The following is a 22,258-nucleotide window of genomic DNA, read 5'->3' on the forward strand; positions in this document are numbered from 1 at the left end:
AGTCTTGTTAACACTTCACTTATTATTGACTAAAACTCATCCTTGATAGTTTTGTATAAAAAGGCATTCTGTTAGTCTCACCCTACACCGCCTCTTGTCTCCTTTCTACCCCATAGTTCTGCCTTTCTTTCTATTATTCATTTTTCTTCTAGTTTTTTATGTGGCAGTGAATTTGGAAGCATCACTGGAGTGTCACTGTTGAGTACATACCTTCAGAGAAAGACTGTGCCTCTCAAAGAGTTCATTAGTAGCCAATAGCTCAGCAGGAAGGAGAAGGATCCCATCAGCCTGTCTAAGATCCGTGATGTACTACTGATAGGCTCAGTCTAAGACAGGTCCAGTGAAGGCAACGGCAGCGGCTATGAGATGCTGTTGGAAATGGCTGTATCATGTCCTGGAAATATCATTTGATACCTTTTTCCACATGTTCTTGTTCTTCCATTCTTTCTAGTCCCTCTTTTCTGATGTTCCCTAAACCTTACAGGGGGTAGACAATATACAAAGAGACTGAATTATCACTTACCCTTCATGCCTTGAGTCTCTGCATTCATAACTTTTCATTATTTGTTCTGGATACTCAGAGGCTTCAGGGAAGCACAATTCTAATAGAATATGTGCCTCAAAATTTAGTTCTTTAGAATGTATGTGTCCTAAATATTTACCTTTTGTTTTCTGGACTGGCATGGGGCAACAATAATAAGTGCATTACATTTATTTATAGGGAAATTTTTTCTTGTGACTTCATTTGTTTAAAATGTACTTTAAGTTACGTACAAGACATGTAGGGACTGGAAATAATGCACATATACTTCATAAGGCATTCTAATCTGTATGCACACTGCAACAATACACTCTTCACTAGGAAGCTAACCAGCTTATTATGAGATGTGACTAAAAACGACATTAGCCAAGAAAAAAAGAACAATAACTTGTAATGTAGACACTTTCCTTCCCAGATTGGCTTTTGAGCTTTTTTAAGTCACTTATTTTTCTAACACTTATTGTTTGGTTTTTTTGTTTGTTTGTTTGTTTGTTTTGATTTTGGTTTTTTGAGACAGTCTCTCTGTGTAAGCCTGGAAGTCCTGTGACTCACTTTGTAGACCGGGCTGACATGAGTTTACAGAGCTCCATCTGTTCTGCTTTCTGATTGCAGAGGTTAAAGATATGTGTCCCTACCACCTGGGTCCTTCTAATACTCTAAAAGTCAGGTCCTAGAGAAGTGAACATTAAAGTATATATCAAGTACTAAAATATGGAATTTATCTTTCTTGACTTCAAGTTTATGACCCTTTTAAATATATGTAGGAATTTGAATTGCTGTTCATGTTGTTTTTTATTGTGATCTCATATATGTATATATGTGGGTGTATAATATATACATATACACACACACACATATATATATATATATACATATATATATGTACATATATATATGTATATATATATATATATATATATATATATATATACACACATTTGATTGGATATTTACAAGCTATATGATAAAATACTTTCAAGGACCAAACTGCATTGTTGCATTTGCATTTGTAATGAAAATATATGTTAGCATGGAATGAAATCTGGGCGGCTTGATGTGGATCCATTTTCTTCCCTGTGGAGATAGGAGTCTGCAAAAGGTTAGATGAAATTTGTGCAGCATTCTATAACTAGTTGGTACAATTTGGATGAACTTAAGGGCCCAGAAAAACCATATCAACTTTGTTTCCTGATAGTCTCTTATTCTTCAATTTATTCTTCTTCACTTCCCTCTTTTGCCCATCTTTTACTTTATCATGGAATCACATCCTCACTGGGAAAATGCGAAGAATGCCATTAGCATTCAGCTCAGATAATTCATCCTCAGCCACATACAGTATTTTTCTATAGTTCTTAACTTTATACATACAGTGAAGTATCAGCTATACTGACAGAGATGCAATTGACTGTGGAAGAAGTTATACGTAATTACAAATAGAATTTAACCATTCCTATGTAGGATAAAGCATAAACTATACCTAGTGGTATCAGGATCTTCTTATTAAAAAGCTTTTTTAACAAGTTTTGGACAAGGAAATATCAACTGAAATGAAATTAATTATATTTTCTACTGCACTGCCAGTCTCTTCTGTGCACCCAATGTGGCATGCAGTGTGATGTCTGCCTTTGTTTCACAGCATCCTTTGCAATTGGGTGTTTTTACTTTATTTTTTTATTTGTCAGTCATTTTTTTCCTAAATAGGATATAAATGCTTCAAGTCATTTTTCTTCCTGTGTTCTGTGTGAATAGATGATATGAACTTTCCTGAGTCTCTGTCTTGATACAAAAGTTTTATATGTCTGCAATATAAACCCTACGTTTGTATTATACGTTCTACTATGTCTTAATTCAGAAATCAGTTTTAAATGGAAGTCTCAAAGCACGGGGCACCTCCCCACATGAAGTAATTGTGAGGCCCAGCAGCTGTCTACTCTCTTCTAAGAGCCCCAGAAACGTCAGGGGACCGGAAGTGGAGGATGAGTCCAGGAGCCCATTGTGAGCCAACTGGCAGCGCTGCAATGGCTCAGTGTCCCTGATCTGCTAGATCGCCATATCACCCACGTGTGTCCCCTCTCTCTAACCATGTGTATGCACGGCAACTCATTGAGAAGCACATTGCAGAGAATGGTACAGATCCTATCAACAACCAGCCTCTCTTAGAGGAGCAGCTCATCGACATCAAAGTTGCTTACCCAATAATGTCCAAGCCTTCCTCTACCATTAGCATCTCAGCAATTCAGAAAGCCTTGCAGGATAAGTGAGGCTGGCCAAGTTCTCTGCCTCTCCCTCCTCCTCATCCTCCTTCCTTTCACCATGTGCCCCACCGCCCCCCTCATCACACTGGCCTACTGTCTCCCAGGATGCAGTCAAGCTGCACAGCTCCACTCTTTGCAGGCAACTACAGACAACCCTTCAGGAGCTGTCCCATGCTCTGCACTAGCAGGATGCTCCCTGCCGTGTCGTTCGTTGCCCCTCCCTCCAAGGAAGCCACCGCTGCTCCAGAAGCTCCTGCTACTCTGAAACCACAGGCTGGACTTAGTGTACCCCAGGCTGTGCCAAGCTCGCAGCCCAGTGTTGTGGGTGCAGGAGAGCCCATGGATTGGGGTTAGCTGGTGGGAAAGACCTATGAAACTATCTAGAAGCTCCAAGACACTCCACTGGCGTAATTACAGAGCACGGAACATAAGAGAGCAAAGATTGTGCCCAAGGAGCTGGTGAAAGCTGAAGAGCTCACCAAATACAGGCAAGTGGCATCTCCTGTGGGGCTACACAGTGCTAGCAATCCTGGAATCCTCACTCTGACCCTGAGACACCAACAAGATTCTAACTGATGGGACAAATAAAAATGTCGAGTACTGGGCAGATCCTGGCCACGCTGAAAGGCCATACCAAGAAGGTCACCAGTGTGGTATTCCATACTTCTCAGGAACTAGTGTTTTCTGTGTTCCCCAATACCACTATCAGGATTTCAATGGTCCCAAATGCCTTTTGTGTACAGGTTGGTCGGGCCTATGAGAGCGTGGTGACAGGCCTCGGACTCCATGGTACTGGAAATTATTTCCTGAGCTCCTCTGATGATCAGTACCGATCATTCCGCGATGTCCAAACAGGGCATGTGCTCACCAAGATGACACATGAGACTTCTGGCTGCTCTCTTACCTGTGCTCAATTCCAGATCAAGATCTGGGGCTTGATCAGAATCCCTCTTTGAGAAGAGGTACCAATGTTAGTTGAGACAGTAAGGGAACGAGATTTGAGCCTGAAAAACAGGAAGATAATAGTGATTGAGTCATTGAGTGCCTTATTGTGAGACAGATAACTCATCCCATTTTATGTGCTCTTCCAATAAGCATCCTGATGAAATAAAAAGTAATGGCTACAGAGACTAGATTATGTACTTGGGTTGTTATTTTGATGCATAATTTATTCGACTTCATCTGTCCTTTTAAACATATGCTTTGAATGTTCAGGAAATATGGACAAACGTATAGCAGAACAATATCCAAGCTATATTTGTAACGTACTAATTACAGAATATCAACTCAAAGGTTTAGAAATTGGTGATGTGAAGTGCTCCTGACATAAACTCTAAGCTGGATAGTTTATATTCTACACTGATTCTTAAAATAATTATTCATTCTGCAATGATCTCCATTTTCTTTTATGGAGTTAGTTTTTATGAAAAAGAAATATTAAAAATGTCTCCATTGTGATCATAGTCTATATGGTCTTGTCAAGCATTTGTGTTAAAGCTGATGTTCTTAATATTTCTTGTGTAAAAAAGATGAAGCCAGCAAAGTAAATCTTAAAGAAATGTGCTGCTGGCCTCACTATAGTGCATTAGAAAAAATGTTATCATGAACTGTATTTTCAAAGCATTCATGGCTTAGCCCTGTACGGTTTCATCACTGAAGCCGTGCTGGACACTTGAACAACCAGTAATGCCTAAAGGAGTGTGGAGTCACAAGTTTATGACATTAAGAAAAAAGGTAAAAGTCCCTTCAGTTTCAATGGGAAAACTCAGGAAAATAATTCTTAAAAATAGTTTGAGAACTTTATGACATCCTGCTGATATGTAAAGCAACCCACATTTCTTATAATTATAGAAATTTCAAAGCATAATTAATGTAGTTTAAAGGTAATTATGTAGCTCAGATGTAAATTTAATAAAATTTGTTAACTACTCTCCTAGACTTTATCTTGCTCTACATAATGAGGATCATTAAAGAAAAAAAGTGTACCCAATTTCTAAATGACTAATATTAATAAACCTTAATATCAATGAAATATGGACGTAAAATGCTATATGCAGTGTGATGATTACCTTCAGATTTTTAAGTAATGAATATATTGCAAATAGGTTCTATTAATAATGCAATATCAGTAAACCTGAACCCTAGATTATGATAATTTAAGTTTCTCTTGGTACAAATGACAGACACTCATGAATGGTATATTTTCATCACCAAAATATTTTACGTACATACCCTCTCTCTGTCCTGCTATCTAACTTTACTTTTGATACCTTCCTGGGATGGTGTCCTCTGACACTTTTCTCAGCAAAGAAAATTTACCACCATGCTTGGGGCTTGACTCATAAATATCCAAGTTGGAGTTGGTTGTTTACTAATTTTTGTTTTACTAATCATGATTATGTATGATCATGAGAGGACTGGAAGAAGGTGAAATGTTCCCTCACAATTATATAATAATTTATGGATGTATATATTATCTTAAAATGGTTTCATGTTTTGTAACATTTTTTAACACCAAACATTTGCTTTTATTCCTTCATATGGATGCATTCTGGTGTCTTTGAGGTTGTCTTTAATACGCTACTCAATGCAACACATTGTGATGTATTATTCTTATGCTACATTTTTGCTGATGCCCTAACCTGTTCTTTCTTTTGAAAATATATGATGCTAATGTTCTAATTTTTAAAATAAATATCAAATGTATTTTAGGTTTATCTGCAAGTTCTGAACAAAATATAGAGTCCTCTATACTTCGCTTTTTCCCATGTTATTTATTTTCTATTATTGTAGTACATTTATCACAACTAATGAAATGGTGATGAGTGCTGTTCTAATAGTTTCAACATTTAGATTTTCACATACTTGATAGGGCATGCTGTGTGATATATGCTGAAGGTGAGTGTGCCCATGGACTGTCTAGGTAGAAACCTAATGCTCACATGACATGCTGAGCTGAGGTATAGCTCAAACCTGGACCACACTTATGAATGAGACTAACGACTTTATTGCTACATGAAGACATCATATGAGAACAGTTTTGCTTTGTTTTGTCTTTGTTGTTGTTGTTGGGTTTTGTTTGTTGTTTGTTTGTTTTTATCCAGGAAATAGAATTAAGGAAGTAAAGTTTGTGCATATGCCCTGCTGCCTGTGATAGTCTTTAATGGTAGTACTCACAGACTGAGAACTTCCCTTTAGTCTATTAGCTTATTAAGTTGTAGCTACCACGAGAAAAAGAAAGAACACTTCAAAAGAATAGTCTGGATGCTGCACGCTGTGGAAATAATGCTCTCTCAGATCTTGGGCAATCATTTCTGTCTGCATCAGTGTTGGCTGGGCTGCTCGCTACTTCAATCCTTTATCCCACTTAACGTTATCCGTGTCCCGTCATGGTTATCATCTTCTTCCAGTCTTCAGACTCTGTGTGACTTCTGTCAGTGCCCCCACACCACGTTACTACATTGATTTCACTCAAATCCATGACTTCAATAGTGATTGTGACCTATTAATGGTCTTGGTCATTTTTCATAGGTCCTACCTCTTCCTAAAGCATAAGTCCTAATTTATTCACAGTACAAGCTCATTCATCTGCAAAGTAATGAAACAAAACAAGACCAAAGTGTCATTTTAAATTATAGTTTGGAATAAATGTATTTTGTGGCTTGTAAATAAGTTTCATGTTATCTTAGAATAGAATGCAATTAAATACATAAGTATAAGGGAAAAATTAAGGAAATTAACACTACAGTTTCTTTTAACTGAAGAGAGGAGCAAAACACAAACACACACACACACACACACACACACACACACACACACACACACACTTCAAATGATTTCCCAGACAGAGTGTAGTATATCTTTATACACAGGTGTTTGTACAATAATCCTTGAAATAAAGGATTTATGTTTAAAGACACAAAGATACAAAAATCAAACCACCATAACTCTTTTTCAACTCAACAATGTGTTCCTACTGCTAACCTTCCACTGAAAAACATTTGAGGTGACGTAGCCACTGTGAGAATGAGTGTTCTCTGATGTTCTTGTTTGTTGATTTCTTTATTAATATCCGCTAACATGAAAAAAATATTCCTTGCATAGTAAATACAAAAGAGGTCTTTTTGGAAATAAGCAATTGGATGGAAGAGTAAAGCTGAAGCTGAAAGAAGAAGATGCAAATGTGTGGGAAAGGAAGACAGGCGTGTGTAATGGCCTACAATGTACCCACTGCTTTTAGATACTGTCTTCCAAATTAAACAAGACCAACCCTTAAGCTTTGTTTAATTGAAGAAGCTCAGGTTATGCCAATAATATGACATTGCCATGGAGGCAAACGCAACTCTTTAAGTCATTGCCTTCCCTTCATCGTTTTAGGTTAGTCTGATAGTAATCAGGATCTAATTTTATAACATGATGGTAGGGTTTCATTTCCATTATGAATTTATACAGAAAAAAAAAACTCATTTGACTTCGAATATCTCCTTTCAGAGAGCTTTACTTTCTAACATCAGTAAAATACATATTCAAAGACTTCCAGGAAGGCTTTTAGGGAAAGATTTTCCCACTTGATATGTGAAGGCTTTCACCTTCTTATATGTTTTTAGCATTTTTTTTTCCTTTAGCTGTATGACATGATCAAGAACTAAGGTGTGTACTCTGGCTTAGCTAATGTTTGTTCATCAGGAAAGATTTTCTCTTCAAGGCTGTCAAATACAAAGAGCCAAAACACTATGGATGTCACATTTATAATTCCTGATTGTTTCATGGTTATTCTTGCTGTGGTGGTATATTGTATTTTTTGTGTAATAATATAAACGTATATTTTTAAAAAGAAAAAGAAATATATTTAAATCATCCCATGAGTGGCTTCAAATTAGAGAGTAAACATCACCATATTTGGGAGAAATGGAGATTTTGAGTTCATAAAGGAATAGATTTTAAGAAGGGGTTATGACTGTTGAATTTTTTTAAAAATATTTTTCTCCTTAACTTTCACCTATGTGAATTTTTGAAAGATTTTCAACTTAATTTTCTTTATTTATGAAAAACATAAATACTATGCTGTGATATACTAAGTGGATATTAATCACATAAAGTATATTACACCTAGAGAACATATAATAAAATCAAGTTAATACCAGTATTAGGGACATTAAATAATGGTGCATAGAATACATAGTATGAAAAAAATTCTCATTTCTGTTTTACGAATCCACCAGTTGTTATAGTTGTAGTTTTGGTTGGTCCCACGGAAATCAATAATAACTATTTGCTATGTTTGTATTGAAAATCAGGAGCCTCATCAGCAAGATCAGAACCTGTTCTCACTGAAGAAGATTAAAGGCAGTATTTGTTCCTTGTAAATTAATTAAGCCTTTTGTTTTGTGTTGCATGGCCAAATATTTAGACAGCTACAAAAACGTATCTTGGCATCTTGTCAAATCCAAGCCTGATACTTTGTCCTCTTTCTGGAGTTGCTCACCCTTTTCATTTAAAAACAACAGCAGATGAGTCTCGAAAGCAGTCACCTCTAGCTCTGGCTGCTTGGCGGCCATTTCCCATATGCTTTGCAGCAGCGGCAGCTGTTGGCAGACATCATTTCATGCAAGCCTATTTTCCTCCTTTAAATTCTGAGTGGGGAAAATCACATTTATAAAAAGACCTCAGACATGAAACTGTCACTCTCAATTGTAGACTGAAATGGCACCAAGCAGTTTTCTTGTCTAAACATTGGAGATGCATAGTTATTACTTTAGAAATAGAAGGAAAAAAAAAAGGTTTTGTACAGTCAGCGTGTCACGGTTTACATGTGCCTGTTCCCATGGGCTCATCAGTTTGGACACTAGCTTTCCAGCTGGCAGCATGCTTTGGAAAGTTGTAGGGCCTTGGCAGGTGGAGCTCAGCTGATGAGAGTCTGCCTAAGTCTGACCTGCACTTTCTGACTCAATTCGAGACTTGTAACAGGTTACTCTGAGCACGTCTACCCACAGGTGGCCACCACATCTTCTCTATCATGATGATTGTACTTCCTTACCCCTTGAGCAAAACTATATCTCTCCTACCTCTGCTTCTCTCGGCTTTTCTGCCAAAGCGATGAAATAAGCAATAAGAAGTAAGCAATAGAACCTGTTTCCTGGTGAAAATTTATGCTTGAGAGTTCAGAAAACAATAACACTAACACAAAGTGGTTCTGCTGTGTATGAGCAAAATGTTTTTCATTTAAAATATTTAAACATAGTATTTATTTATTTGTATATGTATATAGGACTTTTTTTTTCCTTCATGTATGTCTGTGCCCAACATCCATACAGTACCAAAGAAGGCCAGAAGCAGTTGTCATATCTGCTGGGACTGAAGTTGCAGATGGTTGTGAGCCACCATGTAGACTTAGGAATAGAACCCGGGTTCTCTGGTAGAGCAGTCAGTGCTCTTTACTTCTGTACAAGTCCTATCCCACAAGCTGAGCTGTTTGTTAAATAACTATATCAGCCAGCTTCTTGTGGCTGTGATAAGATAATAAAAACAAAGGGATTATTTAATTTGCCTTATGGCTTCAGTTCTTCATGTTTTATTCTCATTTTTCCACACCTCTGGGAAAGCTGGGCTAGATAGAACATCACACAGCAAAGCTGTTCAGTCCAGGTGGCCAAGGAGTAAAGAGAAAGAGAAGGACACAGGACAAAATAACCATCAGTGGGGTACCGCAATTACGACTTCTCACCAAACCCCAACTCCTGAGGTCTCTACCATCTTTTCTGTAACTATATAAATCCACTGATGAGATAAGAAAACTCATTATTCAACCACCTCCCCAAATCCCAGACAGTGTTCACTGCTGCATCGGAGGCGCAACTTCAACACATGAGCCTTAGTGGTGCATTTGAATCCCAGCCATAGTGGCAACATACAGAGATTCACTTCTCACAGCAATTCTAGCATTTCTAGCACTTAATATTTCCATGGTATGAATGATGAATCTAAACCACAGACGGGTGGAAAGATTCATCCAAACTTAGTGTTAATTTCTGTGGCATCACACAGGGTGTTTCTCAGCTTCAACTTTATTCGGAGAGTATCATATAAGTAGGTGAGGCTAAAAAAACACATGATCAAAAGTCAATAGAACTTGATATCTTCTGCTAACTCTCTTCCTGGCTTGTTGTTGGACTTCTTATGTCTTCACAAGATAAGACTAATGTCAAAATCTGTAAGGTTACAGCAAATAAATGTAGTCAGTGAGGTGCATTAATCCAACTACCTTATTCCCCTGTGAAAGAGAATATCCATCACTTGCTAACAACAGAGTTTCATTTTAGCTTCAAGTATTTGGAAGTCCGTACAACTAACATTGTCCTTTTGCTTATCTAAACAAAGATTTATTAAAAAAAATATATATATATATAGTGTGTGTGTGTGTGTGTGTGTGTGTGTGTGTGTGTTTTCAATCAGGGTTTCTCTGTGTAGCTTTGGCTGTCATGGACTCACTTTGTAGACCAGACTGGCTTCAAACTCACAGCGATCCGCCTGCCTTTGCATCCTGAGCGCCGAGATTAAAGGCATGCACTACCTATTTTTATAATTTTATTATCTGTGAAGTTTGTTTCAAATTAATGTTACTGCATTCACACATATACAATATTTCCTATCAGATAACATTTGATTCTCTGGTAAGCTGAAGCTTAATGTATATATCTGACATGAAAATATTAATTTATCAAAATCATAATTGTAAAAAGTTAAAATATGAATTTTAAATTGAGATTTTAAAATATAAGCTTACCTTTATTATAACAGAGTTGATTTACATATACATATTTAATTATAGATGATGGCATTTGTAATGCCATGAATCTAAAAACACTACAAAATTGGGGTACTTGTGCGATTATATAAAGAAATCTACACCCCACATTTTTATTTGTGTAATCCATTAATGTTATCTTTAGGCGAATTAAAAAGAACAGATTTTACACAATAAACAATTTGCAATTCATGAGTGGATCTGCAGAAGGTGGTCATGCATAGAGAACTTCAGTCATCGAACGGGAAGGTGATGTTTTCAGGCAGGTAGTGGAAATGATGTAGAGAAAGGATTTGAGTTAGTTACTACTCTACATGCTCCCTATTTGTGAGAAGATCTATCATATGGACAAATGTGATATCACATGTTTCAACTCTGCCACTTTTTAAAGAATGCATTCTTAGTTTTAGTTTGGTTCACACTTTATCTTTACAGTTTGTTATTTAGACATTTATAGTGATGAGGCATTATAGAGACAGATATAATTTAACACTTCTAAATAAATTGGAGATATAGTCTATATGAATTCAGGAAAAGAAGGAACAACTGGAAACAGACCTGAATAAAAACTAGTAAGTTCTATTCCCACTGCTTGAGACAACAGAAAGGACGCAGGAAAGGTGGTTATTTCTGGAGAAGGAGAGAATCACTCCTGCTTACAACAGAGTGAAGGGGTGTATTGAAAATAAGCCATGTGTGTGTGTTTAGTGCTGGGATAAGTAGCCCATGCTGAGAGAGCAGCCCACAGACTCCTAGACTCATGGCAGGTTTAGCTCATGAAACTGGCTAAGACTGGCTGAGTGCAGTCTTGCTGGACTTGACTGGGATTGTATTTTATGACCCTTTAGTGTTACCTCATGTTGGGTACAGTAGGCAAGATTCTTCGCCACTGCAGTTTGGTACGTGGCATTTCACATGCTCTGTTTCTTTTAAATCAAATTATATCAGATATGGCGTGCCAGCTCCTCAGAGTAGTACAAGGTTGAGGTTCAAACGGTGGAAAAGTGAAAGCAGAAACCCACAGTATCTCCACAAGCAGAAGGAATACGCGGTACTTGTTATTAGCTTATTAATTTCTTCTGGTAAACTTCTTAATACGATGCCATCCCTAAGAATGTGTCTGCTGTAGATATTCGCGGACATGATAGGAGGGGCAGGACAGAAAGTAATTGCCTTAGGGAAGTTAATAGAAAATCCTACTGATACAGAAGCTACGATTTGCTACTACATTTGTCACCGTCAGAGAAGGCATAATTTCTGCATTCATTACCCACAGAGGGAACCGTCTACCTCTCAGCCATCTTCTTATCTGTCACTGGAGTTTTCTGTTTTCTACTCTTCATGATATCACAGTCATTTAACTTCTACTGTACTTAGCACAATAATCACTGTTATACCTATGGATGTCCTCACTCATGGTACGTGTTGGTGTTTAAGGTGATCTCTCATCAGGTCTGAGTGCACAGCAGTCAAACGGCTCAGAACTATTCTGACGAGCAAGAAATGCTTTTAAACATAAATAGACAGGCAATGGCAGGGATCACCAGGAGACCCTTATATGAAACTAAATCAAGAAGCCTAGATATAATGAGGATATAACTTAAGGTAGACTAAGGCACATTTGGGAAGCTATTACTCATTTCTACTGTGGTCACGTTAAGAGAAAAAGGACCGCATGAAGGAATGAAGCACAGACAAAAGACCAGAAGGAAGGTTGGAAGGAAGATAGGCAGGAAGGAAGGATAAATCAAGAGTTGTGTCAATTAAGAAAATAATCCTTTAAAGATCTGAGAAATAAGTTAGAAATGTGAAAATAATAAAGGCTGATTTCCTGGAATATTCTGCAAATATCCTTCCATTATTGTAGGAGTAAAGGTGCATTCGCGTTGGTTAGGAGATTCTCAATCATTCCAGGTCTTAATGGTCTTCAGTTTCACGAACTCTCTGAACAAAGCTGCTGCAGAGCAGATGCCGACAGTAGAAGACAATATGTCTTACTGAGCAGATGTTCTCCCCATGTGGAGGATGCATCATCTCTAGGTGGCCATACCCTTTAGTATTTGGCCCTGAACCTCTTCAGATAAAACCATGGTGAAGGTTTTCTCTTTGATGGTCTTTTTAGAGATTTCTATTTCTTAGAGTGGTCCATAGGCACAAAACATGAATTCATTTGTCAATGTTTTCTATGAGCAGCATTCTCAAAAAAATCATTTTCTGTGGAAAGTAATAGCTACAAGGACTTAAAAGCATTTCTCTCGAGATTTCAATTCTACTCTATTAAGCAGCCATTACTGAATGTCTATTCAACACCAGGGTCAGTACTGAGAGCTGAAATGTATGTATAGAAGTAAAAGCAGGGGGCATTTCTGAATTTTAGAAATAAGATGTAAAATTTAAAGTTAAGATATAAGAGTATTGAGGATTATATAATAGAGAGATTAAAAACAGTAGATCTTATGCTATGATATTACAAACATTTCATCTTCTAATTTTCCTGAGACAATTTGTCCAACATAATATTTGCAATAGCTCACATCTATTAAACACACTTTTCTCTAAACTTTTTCTGTATCTTACAGTGCTTATAACAGCTTTGTAATAGTCATGTTGTTATGAAACTTCTAAAATTGAAAAGAATGAAAACTCTTGAGACTTAAAAGCTTCATCAAGTTTATATAATTATTTAGGACAAAGCCTACTTTTAAGGCAGATTTGCCTGTTGGGTCAGCCTACGATGCTTGCTGTTCTGCTTTCCTATTGTAGTTGTTTATCCTGGGTACAATATATTTATATGTATCTAATAGCCCATATATATTAAATTTTATTCATTTACATAATAAATTTCTGGAACAAGAAATATGTTATGTTACTGAGATTCTTTCTAAAAACTTATAGACTGATACAATGAAGAACTGACATTATTATATGGCCCTATAAGCTATTTCAAGACTTAATCTACACTTTTGATATCTATCTTCATTGTCCAGATAGACAAATATTAGCTTAAACTATGTTTTGAGTCTTTTAAAGCATTAGGAAATCCTTTTGTTATTAAGATTTTGCCATCTCAATATTTTTCCACAAACAATTTGAAAACATATAGAGGATAAGTAGTGTAAATACTAGAAAAAATAAGGGCATAAAATAAAAGTGCTATATATTATTTTTATATTTAGAAGAATATCTCTCATAATTTTAAAAATATTTGTTGCTTTTATCAAGCTTTCTTGATAGAAACTATTTTAAAGCTTTTATTTAAGAGATTTGTAATAATCTGTTTTAATTAATTAATTTATTCTCTGGATAAGAGAAAATCCTAACTATTAACAATACTTCTGCAACTTCTTAATGTTTATGAGGTTCAAAATTCTGTAACAAATGACATATCTTTGTCAATTAATACCTAGAAGAAGTTCTCTCTCTAGTAAGCACTATATAATTACTAGCATCCCTTCTTGATCATAATCCTTGTTTTTACGCTGTTTGCTGCTTCCGTAGTCTTCCTGCTAATACTTTAATGTACTCGCCCTGGTTGGAATAAACAAGGGTGGTTGCTGTTTTTCATAAGAAGAGTCCCTCCTTAGTGTGATAGGAGGAATGCCAGGAAGAATGATAACACAGTGACATAATCCAGAAAAATGTTGATCACACAGCATGCTCTCCAAATTCCCCTTAGTGCTCAATGTGGCCTAGAACACTTAACTATGACCATCTATCAGCTAAAATGCATTTTCATTCCTAATTAAGAAATATTACATTTTAGATCATGCAGTGCTAAAACCTGCTTTACCCATCTTTAAAGAACTTGAGGTTAACAGACCAGTCAATGGAAGAGTGATTGGTGGATCAATGAGTTCTAGGACTTAACTCTATGGGGCAGGTATGAGTTCGAGTTGTGCTATGTTAAATATTGGTGTTCCTATGGCAGTCCACCATTCTTTTTTTAAAATATTATTTCAGTGCTTTAATTTCCATAACATATTGTGTCACCAGCAAACAAGACAAAATAAGCACACTAAATCCAAAAGAAGCAACAGATTAATTTAAATACCTGTATCCATAAAGAATTATTCTACCTGTTAGAAAACAACTATGTCAATCCGGTGTGGTGGCTCATGCTTTTAATCCCAGCACTCCGGGGGCAGAGGCAGGCAGATCTCTGTGAGTTCGAGGCCACACCTGGTCCACTAAGCAAGTTCTTCCTGCTGTATGTAGTTTATTTTATTTATGTCTAACAATATAAATGTATATGTTAAAAAAGGAATATAAAAAAATATTCAGTTTGCATTCCTGTCACAGCCCCTTCTTTTGCGTTATATGAGACAGGGTTTCTCTGTGCAACAGGCTAACACCCTTTCCTCTTTGTTCTATGTTCTTATTCCAAGATGTCTTGATCCAAGAGAAGTCAGGAATAGCTGCAGTTCCACTTTGATGAACAGAGCACTACATAGCCATATAGCATTAAAATGTTTCCCAGACCCACAGCTAAGGCAGGCGGGTTCTACTTTGGTAGACCTGTCAATCTGCATCCTCATCTGTAGACTGATTTATGGTTCTTTGTCACATCATTGTAGTTTTTTTTTTCAGTGAATGAGACCTTTACTCTTTCATAGTATTCACACCTCAGGTGCAAGGAATGTCTCATAAAACAAAACACATTGTTTTATTATAGCTACATTCAGGATTTTTTGAAAAAAAGAAACCTATTCAATGAAGTTCTAACCCTTTGTGATCCTCTATTATTAATCCAATATGAATATGGAAATTAGTAAATTAGGAGCTGAAAATTACAGTTAAATAACTTTTTATTTAAAATACTATAGTATATCCTGTCAACTTCTGTCAACTTCTGTTTTATCTAACATGGATGACTGTTTGTTCTTTTCCAGTCTATCCGAGAAGTCACCGGCTATGTACTGGTGGCCCTGAACCAGTTTCGTTACCTGCCCCTGGAGAATTTACGCATTATTCGTGGGACAAAACTGTATGAAGATCGCTATGCCTTAGCCATCTTCCTAAACTACAGGAAAGATGGAAACTTTGGACTTCAAGAACTAGGATTAAAGAACCTGACTGGTAAGAGAAACTTGAAAACGAGTGCATAATATAATGTAATGTCCACATGTGTGCATGTGTGGAAGTTTCCGCATCACCTAAGTGCGCACGCGTTTCATGAGAAATGATGCCTCTGGGACGCCCTCACTTCCATTTACAGATGTTCTAAATGCTCTGTGAAAGATAGCAGAATCCTGTATCTCATCTGAACAGAAGTGCACTCTGAGGCGATGCTCAGCGACTGCAGACAGAGATAGGAAGCAGGCTGAGGAATGCTGCTTGGTGGTCGCAGGTGGACCAGATCATCAAATGTCTGCGATAACACCACAGTGCTCATGCCTGTCAGAGCTTAGCAATGCCCAAGCTATTACAACTAGTTTGACTAATCCTTAGATTTTACAGAATCACCTGACTGTAGGGGAACATTCTAATTTATTCAGTTTCGATTTCTCCCACTTAGTAGCCCATCGAACACCGTCACAAGTTCTCAGCATATTTTGGTGTGATCCATGATATTTTCTTCTCGTTGTAGACATGATGCTAGCAACTAGACTTTTTATCCAGATAAGAAAATTATACAGCGACATTTTTCCCACTTTATGTTTGCGATAGTTCATACAGACTCTAAGGGAGTACTTTTTTATATATAATCATGCATTTTACCAAATATATCCATAGTTCAATTGTGCCAATAAAATATTCAAATCTTCCATTGGAATTCTGTAGCTTACTTGAAATCACTAACATATATGCATGTATTACATCAAATCTATAGGTATTTATGTTTATTTTGTGTTTGCTCAGTGAAGTTTCTGCACCCCGAAAAATTAAATATTTCAGGGACTTTGCCATAAATTCGATTGGCCTTGTTAACTTACTGGGATTTTAAAAATAATATTCACAGTGTATAGAGAATATAGGCTTAAAGGTAGAAATTTTAATTTCATAATTATCCAGATATGTGACTTGAAATATGGAAATCTGTGACACAGAAAGGATTAATGATAATGTCAATCGTTTATGGGATGGTTGTTGTACAGTTGATGAAATTATAGTAAATTCTTATTGTGGAAGACGTATTAACTCCTACACATTATTGTTTCTTCAGAACTTTTTCCAGGATATTTTTCCTACCAATTAATTTTTTTACTAAATTGTCACTTAAAAATATAAATAATGACAGGAGAAGGAATTTTGAAAATATAGCAGTTAGGGGAAAAAGCTGAATAATTGGAAATAGATATCTACAAATAAGATAATACTATTAGAAGTTTCAAACTTACATAGGAAGCATTGTGCATCTTTCATAAATTTTCTCTGATTATGTTAAAGAATAAAGGAATAATTTATTTTCAGAATTCTTAATACTATTATAAACCTCTTAATATTATACATAATGAGTTAAATGAATTATTTTTCCTATATAAAAATTCTTTAAAATTTTCTTCATTTCCAAATTTAACATTCATACTTCTAAAAAATTAATCAAAGTTTTTAAAATTAAAGTATGTTACATTTAAATATGTGTTAGCCACTGAATTCATTGCAGCATTAACTATGATTATGACAATTGATTTTTTTTGTTGTTGTTACACAGAAGTCTAACACTATCATTCAAAAGTACCTGATTACTTGGATGGCACTATGATTCTTCTGAACATTTGTAGAAGGTTAATGGTTGATTCCTTAGAAAACATAGGTTTATTTAAAAGGTAATATTATTGATTTCTTAGCATGTAACTCAAAGAACTATGTAATGTAAGATGGAAATTCTGGACACTGTGGGCATTTTTCAGATATTTGCTTTACTAGGAGCTTAACAATTATGCCAAAATCTTTTTTAATGTGTCTAGAATGGCTGAACATTAGGTGTCATGTATGGTGCAAAGGCTCGAATTCTGACAATTATGCACTGCACAGTAAACACTGTTGCATTTGGGTGTGATGATGTTTGAGGCAGGACTGAAGACAATGAATCAAGAAGAGTTTGGGGGCAAGTTTGTTCCGTTTTGGAAAAGCTAAATATTCTAAGTGATCTGGAAAAATAAGGAGCAAATATTGCAATTTTGTCTAAGTAGGACTGGTCTTACACTTTCGAAAATTTTTTTCTTTTATGTTGTTGTTAGTTAATAGTTTCACAAAAAAGTTGTTTTTAAAATTATACTACACCATAGCTATAAGCTTTGCCCTAATTATAATCTAATAAAATGATAAGGTTATTTAAAAGTCTATCTTGCTACCCTATCATGCTGTATTTGACTTTTTAACAATGATGTATTGGGCTTCTTAACTGTAAATCATAAACATCTGAGATGTTCTGAATGGCAACTCTGGGAGTGGGTTAGCAACATGTGTTTTAATGACCCTCACATGATTCTGATTACTGAGGATTTGCATCCAGTGCCCAGATGAATTAAAGTGATCTTACCAAGATGCAATAGCACAATGTCTACTTAACCGTTTTACACTTCTTTGCCAAAAGTAATTTTCATTCATCTATCACATTATGAGAAGATGAGAAGAAATGAATGAGAAACAAATGTTATTTTATTGCACACCAACAATTACATTCTAGCTTGGGTTCAGAGTATAAAAAAAGCACAGAGGGAGCCTGGATAGAAATGTGGGTAAAACGTTCGAGATGGCTGAGGATGTATCTCCATTGGTATAATGCCTTCCTTATATGCAAAAAGCCCTGTCTTTGGTCCCAAGATTTTTAGAAAGTGTGGCATGTTGGTATATTCTCTCAAGGACACACACTAGAGGTTAGTTAGGGAAGAGTTACAGAAGTTCAAGTTTATTCTAAAGTACGTAGACAGACGAAGCCAGCCTGGGATAACAGAAACCACGTCTTTAAAAAGAAAGGAAAACAGTTTTAGAGATACAGAGTACGCTATGATAAATGTTCTATTTTATAATGTCTAGCATCAACTTATAACATAGGAAACATTTGCAAAGATTTGTAATAATTCATACTGAATTTTCTTAACCGTGTTTCTATTTAAGCACGCATAACACAAAATAACATATAGTGCTTTGGAAGGTAAGAAGTAGTTGTTCGACGTACAAAAGAATTTGAGATACATACTTCAAGCCTTGTCCTTTGGAAGATGGCTTAGTCTGCTCGCTGTATGAGAAACAGATTCTCCTCTCCAGAATCCATGTAAACTTCAGGGAGTGGTGATACATGCTCATCCTCTAAATGCTGTAGAAGCAGAGTGAGGCCTGGATCCCAGGTCTTCAATGGCTGGGTAGTCTAGTTAAATTGGATAGTTCCAAACCTATGAGAGGTGCTGTCTGAGAAATAAAAGGGCACCTCCTGAAGAATGGCTGCTGAGATTGGCTTCTTAACCTTCATAGACTATTCTCACATGTGCATGTGCATAAAAACACAGAAACATGTACACACATAAGAATTGAAGGCTTTTGTGTGTGGTTATAGTATGTATTTCTTATCAAATAGTTTTCAATATGTTGACATTAGAAAAAATATTCCTTGAGAATATCACATTTTCTTCCAGAAAATTAATTTATTTTTTTCGTGCAAACCAGATGTTAGGATACCTGAGTACCACTGATATTGTTGTGAGTGCTTAGCTGTTACTTGAGCCCTAAAAAGAGACCATCAAGCTCAGTGGATCTGGACCAAGGGGAGTTTGTACAAACTGTTGTATCAACCAAGGACAATGCATGCAATAAACCCCCTGTTCAGATCTAGACAATGAACAATTCATTCTCCATGGTTGGGGTAGAGTGGGGACTGCCTCTGACATGAACTCTGGTGCCCCTGATTTGATCATTTTCCCTTGGTGGGGAGGCCGGCAAACTGTCTGGATAAGACTGATAGGCTTTGGTCATATGAGGGGGAAGAGGTTCCCTTCTGTCAGAGGTCTAGGGGAGGGGAATAGAGCAGAAGAGGGAGGGAGGGTGGGAATGGGAAGATACAAGCAATGGGATAACAATAGGATGTACTCTGAATAAATTATGATAAATTAAAATTTTGTTTTTTCTTTTTTATTATTTTTATTTTTTACATATACATTTATAATATTACACATATAGACAATAAACTACCTACAGCAAGAAGAAACACAAAACAATTAGGAATTATATAAATGTTTCATTCATAGTGCTTTAGCTATTTATATTTGGTAGTCTGGAAGAAAACATCATTCCTATCTTGGTGGGCCTAAAATTCTGAATGTAAAGCAATATCTATCATATCTCATCTTTATCAACTTAAAAACATCTATCTAGACCTATATACATCTTAACCCCTAAACAACTAAGATTAATTGTAAAACTAATCTATCTGGTCTTCAACCGCATCAGAGACTTGAGAAGGAATACAATTAAGTTATCTGAGTAGAGAGGAAGTGCAAGTTAACAGCTTCCAAAATGAGAACATGACAGAGACAGTTTGCTGCCTGAACACAAAATTGTCTATAACATTGGAACATCATATTCAGCCTTCTGGCCCAATATATCTGACAGACATATTTGTGAGGCAGGAATATTGAGGACTTGCTTGCCCTATCTAGGCAGAGTTTGGCCTTAGAGTCTGCCTGCATTCAAGCTTGCCCAGTTTTAGAATTCTGTCTGTGGCAGAAACAAGGACATTTTGCCCAGTGGCTTGTTTGCCACATTTGAAGCCATCTCTATAAGAGGTTCTTTGATGCTCATCATCTTCTTTGAGGAGGTCTGGGTGTTGCTAGGAGTTAATCTGACTTATTTTCAAAGAATCTTTAAAATAATAAAAAAATCTTTAAATGCCATATTCTATATTTCTTTGAGGTTTTTGAAGACCACATCTGAGTATTTTACCTTGTCTATCTGTAGAATCATATCCATCTGTTACATCTAGGATGTATATTGTTGTGATAAGAATAGGCTTGTAATTGACATGACCATGATTTGATGAACTAACAGTTAACTTGTATTATTTATTTATCCTAAGCATCCTGCAAGCACTTTCAAAGTATCAAAAGTAAACTTTGTATTATAGTTGAGTTGAATGGGTACAATACTTCACATTAGAGTAGAAATACATATAATGTGTATGGAGAATAATCTTTAATTTGAACTGTATACCAATGTATCAAAGTTAAATTTATTTTGCGTCAATATACAAAATTATATGACAATGAATTAAAAGCAACCGTGTGAGAAAAAGAGATTATATAGATTAAATGTAAGTTAACCTCTTAAGGAGCTCTGTTCAACTTGATGCTCACCAAAAACTGTTCCACATTATGATACTCTTAATGTGGCAAATGGAATCTCAATGAGAAATTGTCTGACTTGAGTTAGCCTGTAAGAGTGAGAGTGATAATCTTTCTTAGTTGTGTTTATTTAGATGAGAAATCCCACCCCAAATACAGGCAGCTGCTTTTCACAGGATGAGACTTGAACTGAAGAAAAATTGAGACAGCATGTTGAGCACTAGCATACAGGCATATTAGTTCACTGTCATTTGCACTTGATTTGGATGTAGTGCAGCCAGTTCCCTCAAACTCCTGCTATTGTTATTTCACTTCTGTGATTGTTCTAACCTCAAGTTTTCAGCTCAGACACACCCCTTTCCCCAACCTACTTTCACAATAGTATTTTACCACAGCTTCAGAAAACAGAGCAAATCCTATGCGTTGAAGATTTTATTACCTACCTCCTTTATATTGTCAATTTTATTTTTTAATGTGCATGAAAGAATCATTGAAAAATTCTTAAGATTTGAGGTGTTTTCATTATGAACTTCTCTTTTATACTAAGCTAGGTACAAGTGAAACACCTATATTGGTATGTTTGTTGTACTTAATTTAACTTTAAATATTTTAATTAGTTTTCATTTGATAAATGATGAGAATATCTCTTTTTGAGTAGGCAAAATCGAGGACAATATATTTCAGTACAATTAATATTTCGGATTAAGATCCTCAAGTATCTTCCTATTAATGAATAATATAGTCATTAGACCAGCTTTGTACTGGATTATCTTAATTAGATAATTATTTGAGATGTAAACAAACAAAATATAATGAAAAGTATATTATGATGGTATTTTTGGAAATGCTCAACAATAATATACAGGGCACATTAAGTTTTCTGTGTTCTAGTAATATAAAATAAACTACTTAGTGGAGGGAACCTTACATCTCAGTGATGTAAATTTAAGACAGGATTTGTAAATATTACCTTTGAAGGACCATAGGTCCCAAATACATTCAGATCACTGATTAAAATAGTCCATTAAGAGAACTTAATATTTATCTTCTAGTGTTGAAAATACTGAAAGCTTTTACATTAATCAGTATTGATTACAGAAATCACCAATGTCATATCGGGGAAAACTACCTGTGCTTTCTCTGTGACTGTCAAAGAGCAAGCATACAGAATCATAATTCCTGGTGTAATGCTTAGCTATTATTGTCAGCCCCAGGGTCTCACAAACTGACCCTTTACCATGAAAATTGTGAAGAATATGTTGTGCTGCAGTGTTGTCTCTGGCATTAAAGGAGGAAAGCGGAGAGCTGTCAATTATAGCACTTTTCACACATATGATACTCATGAAGCCATAGTTTCCTGGGTGCCCTGTTATACGGCTTC

General features: G+C 36.0%; 1 protein-coding gene across 6 annotated transcripts in view; it reads left to right on the forward strand.

Moving 5' to 3' along the window:
• ERBB4 (erb-b2 receptor tyrosine kinase 4) overlaps window positions 1–22,258 on the forward strand; it is a 1,013,384-nt gene that overhangs the window by 483,077 nt on the left and 508,049 nt on the right. For all 6 annotated transcript variants that reach the window (XM_084778333.1, XM_084778334.1, XM_084778335.1 and 3 more), the window contains one exon: window positions 15,490–15,676. In XM_084778333.1, the coding sequence (XP_084634459.1) occupies window positions 15,490–15,676 (187 nt within the window). The remainder of the gene's footprint in view (window positions 1–15,489; window positions 15,677–22,258) is intronic.

The sequence above is a fragment of the Acomys minous genome (genome assembly GCF_964271855.1).
Source record: "Acomys minous genome assembly, chromosome: 4".
In the NCBI taxonomy this organism is placed as follows: Eukaryota; Metazoa; Chordata; class Mammalia; order Rodentia; family Muridae; genus Acomys; species Acomys minous.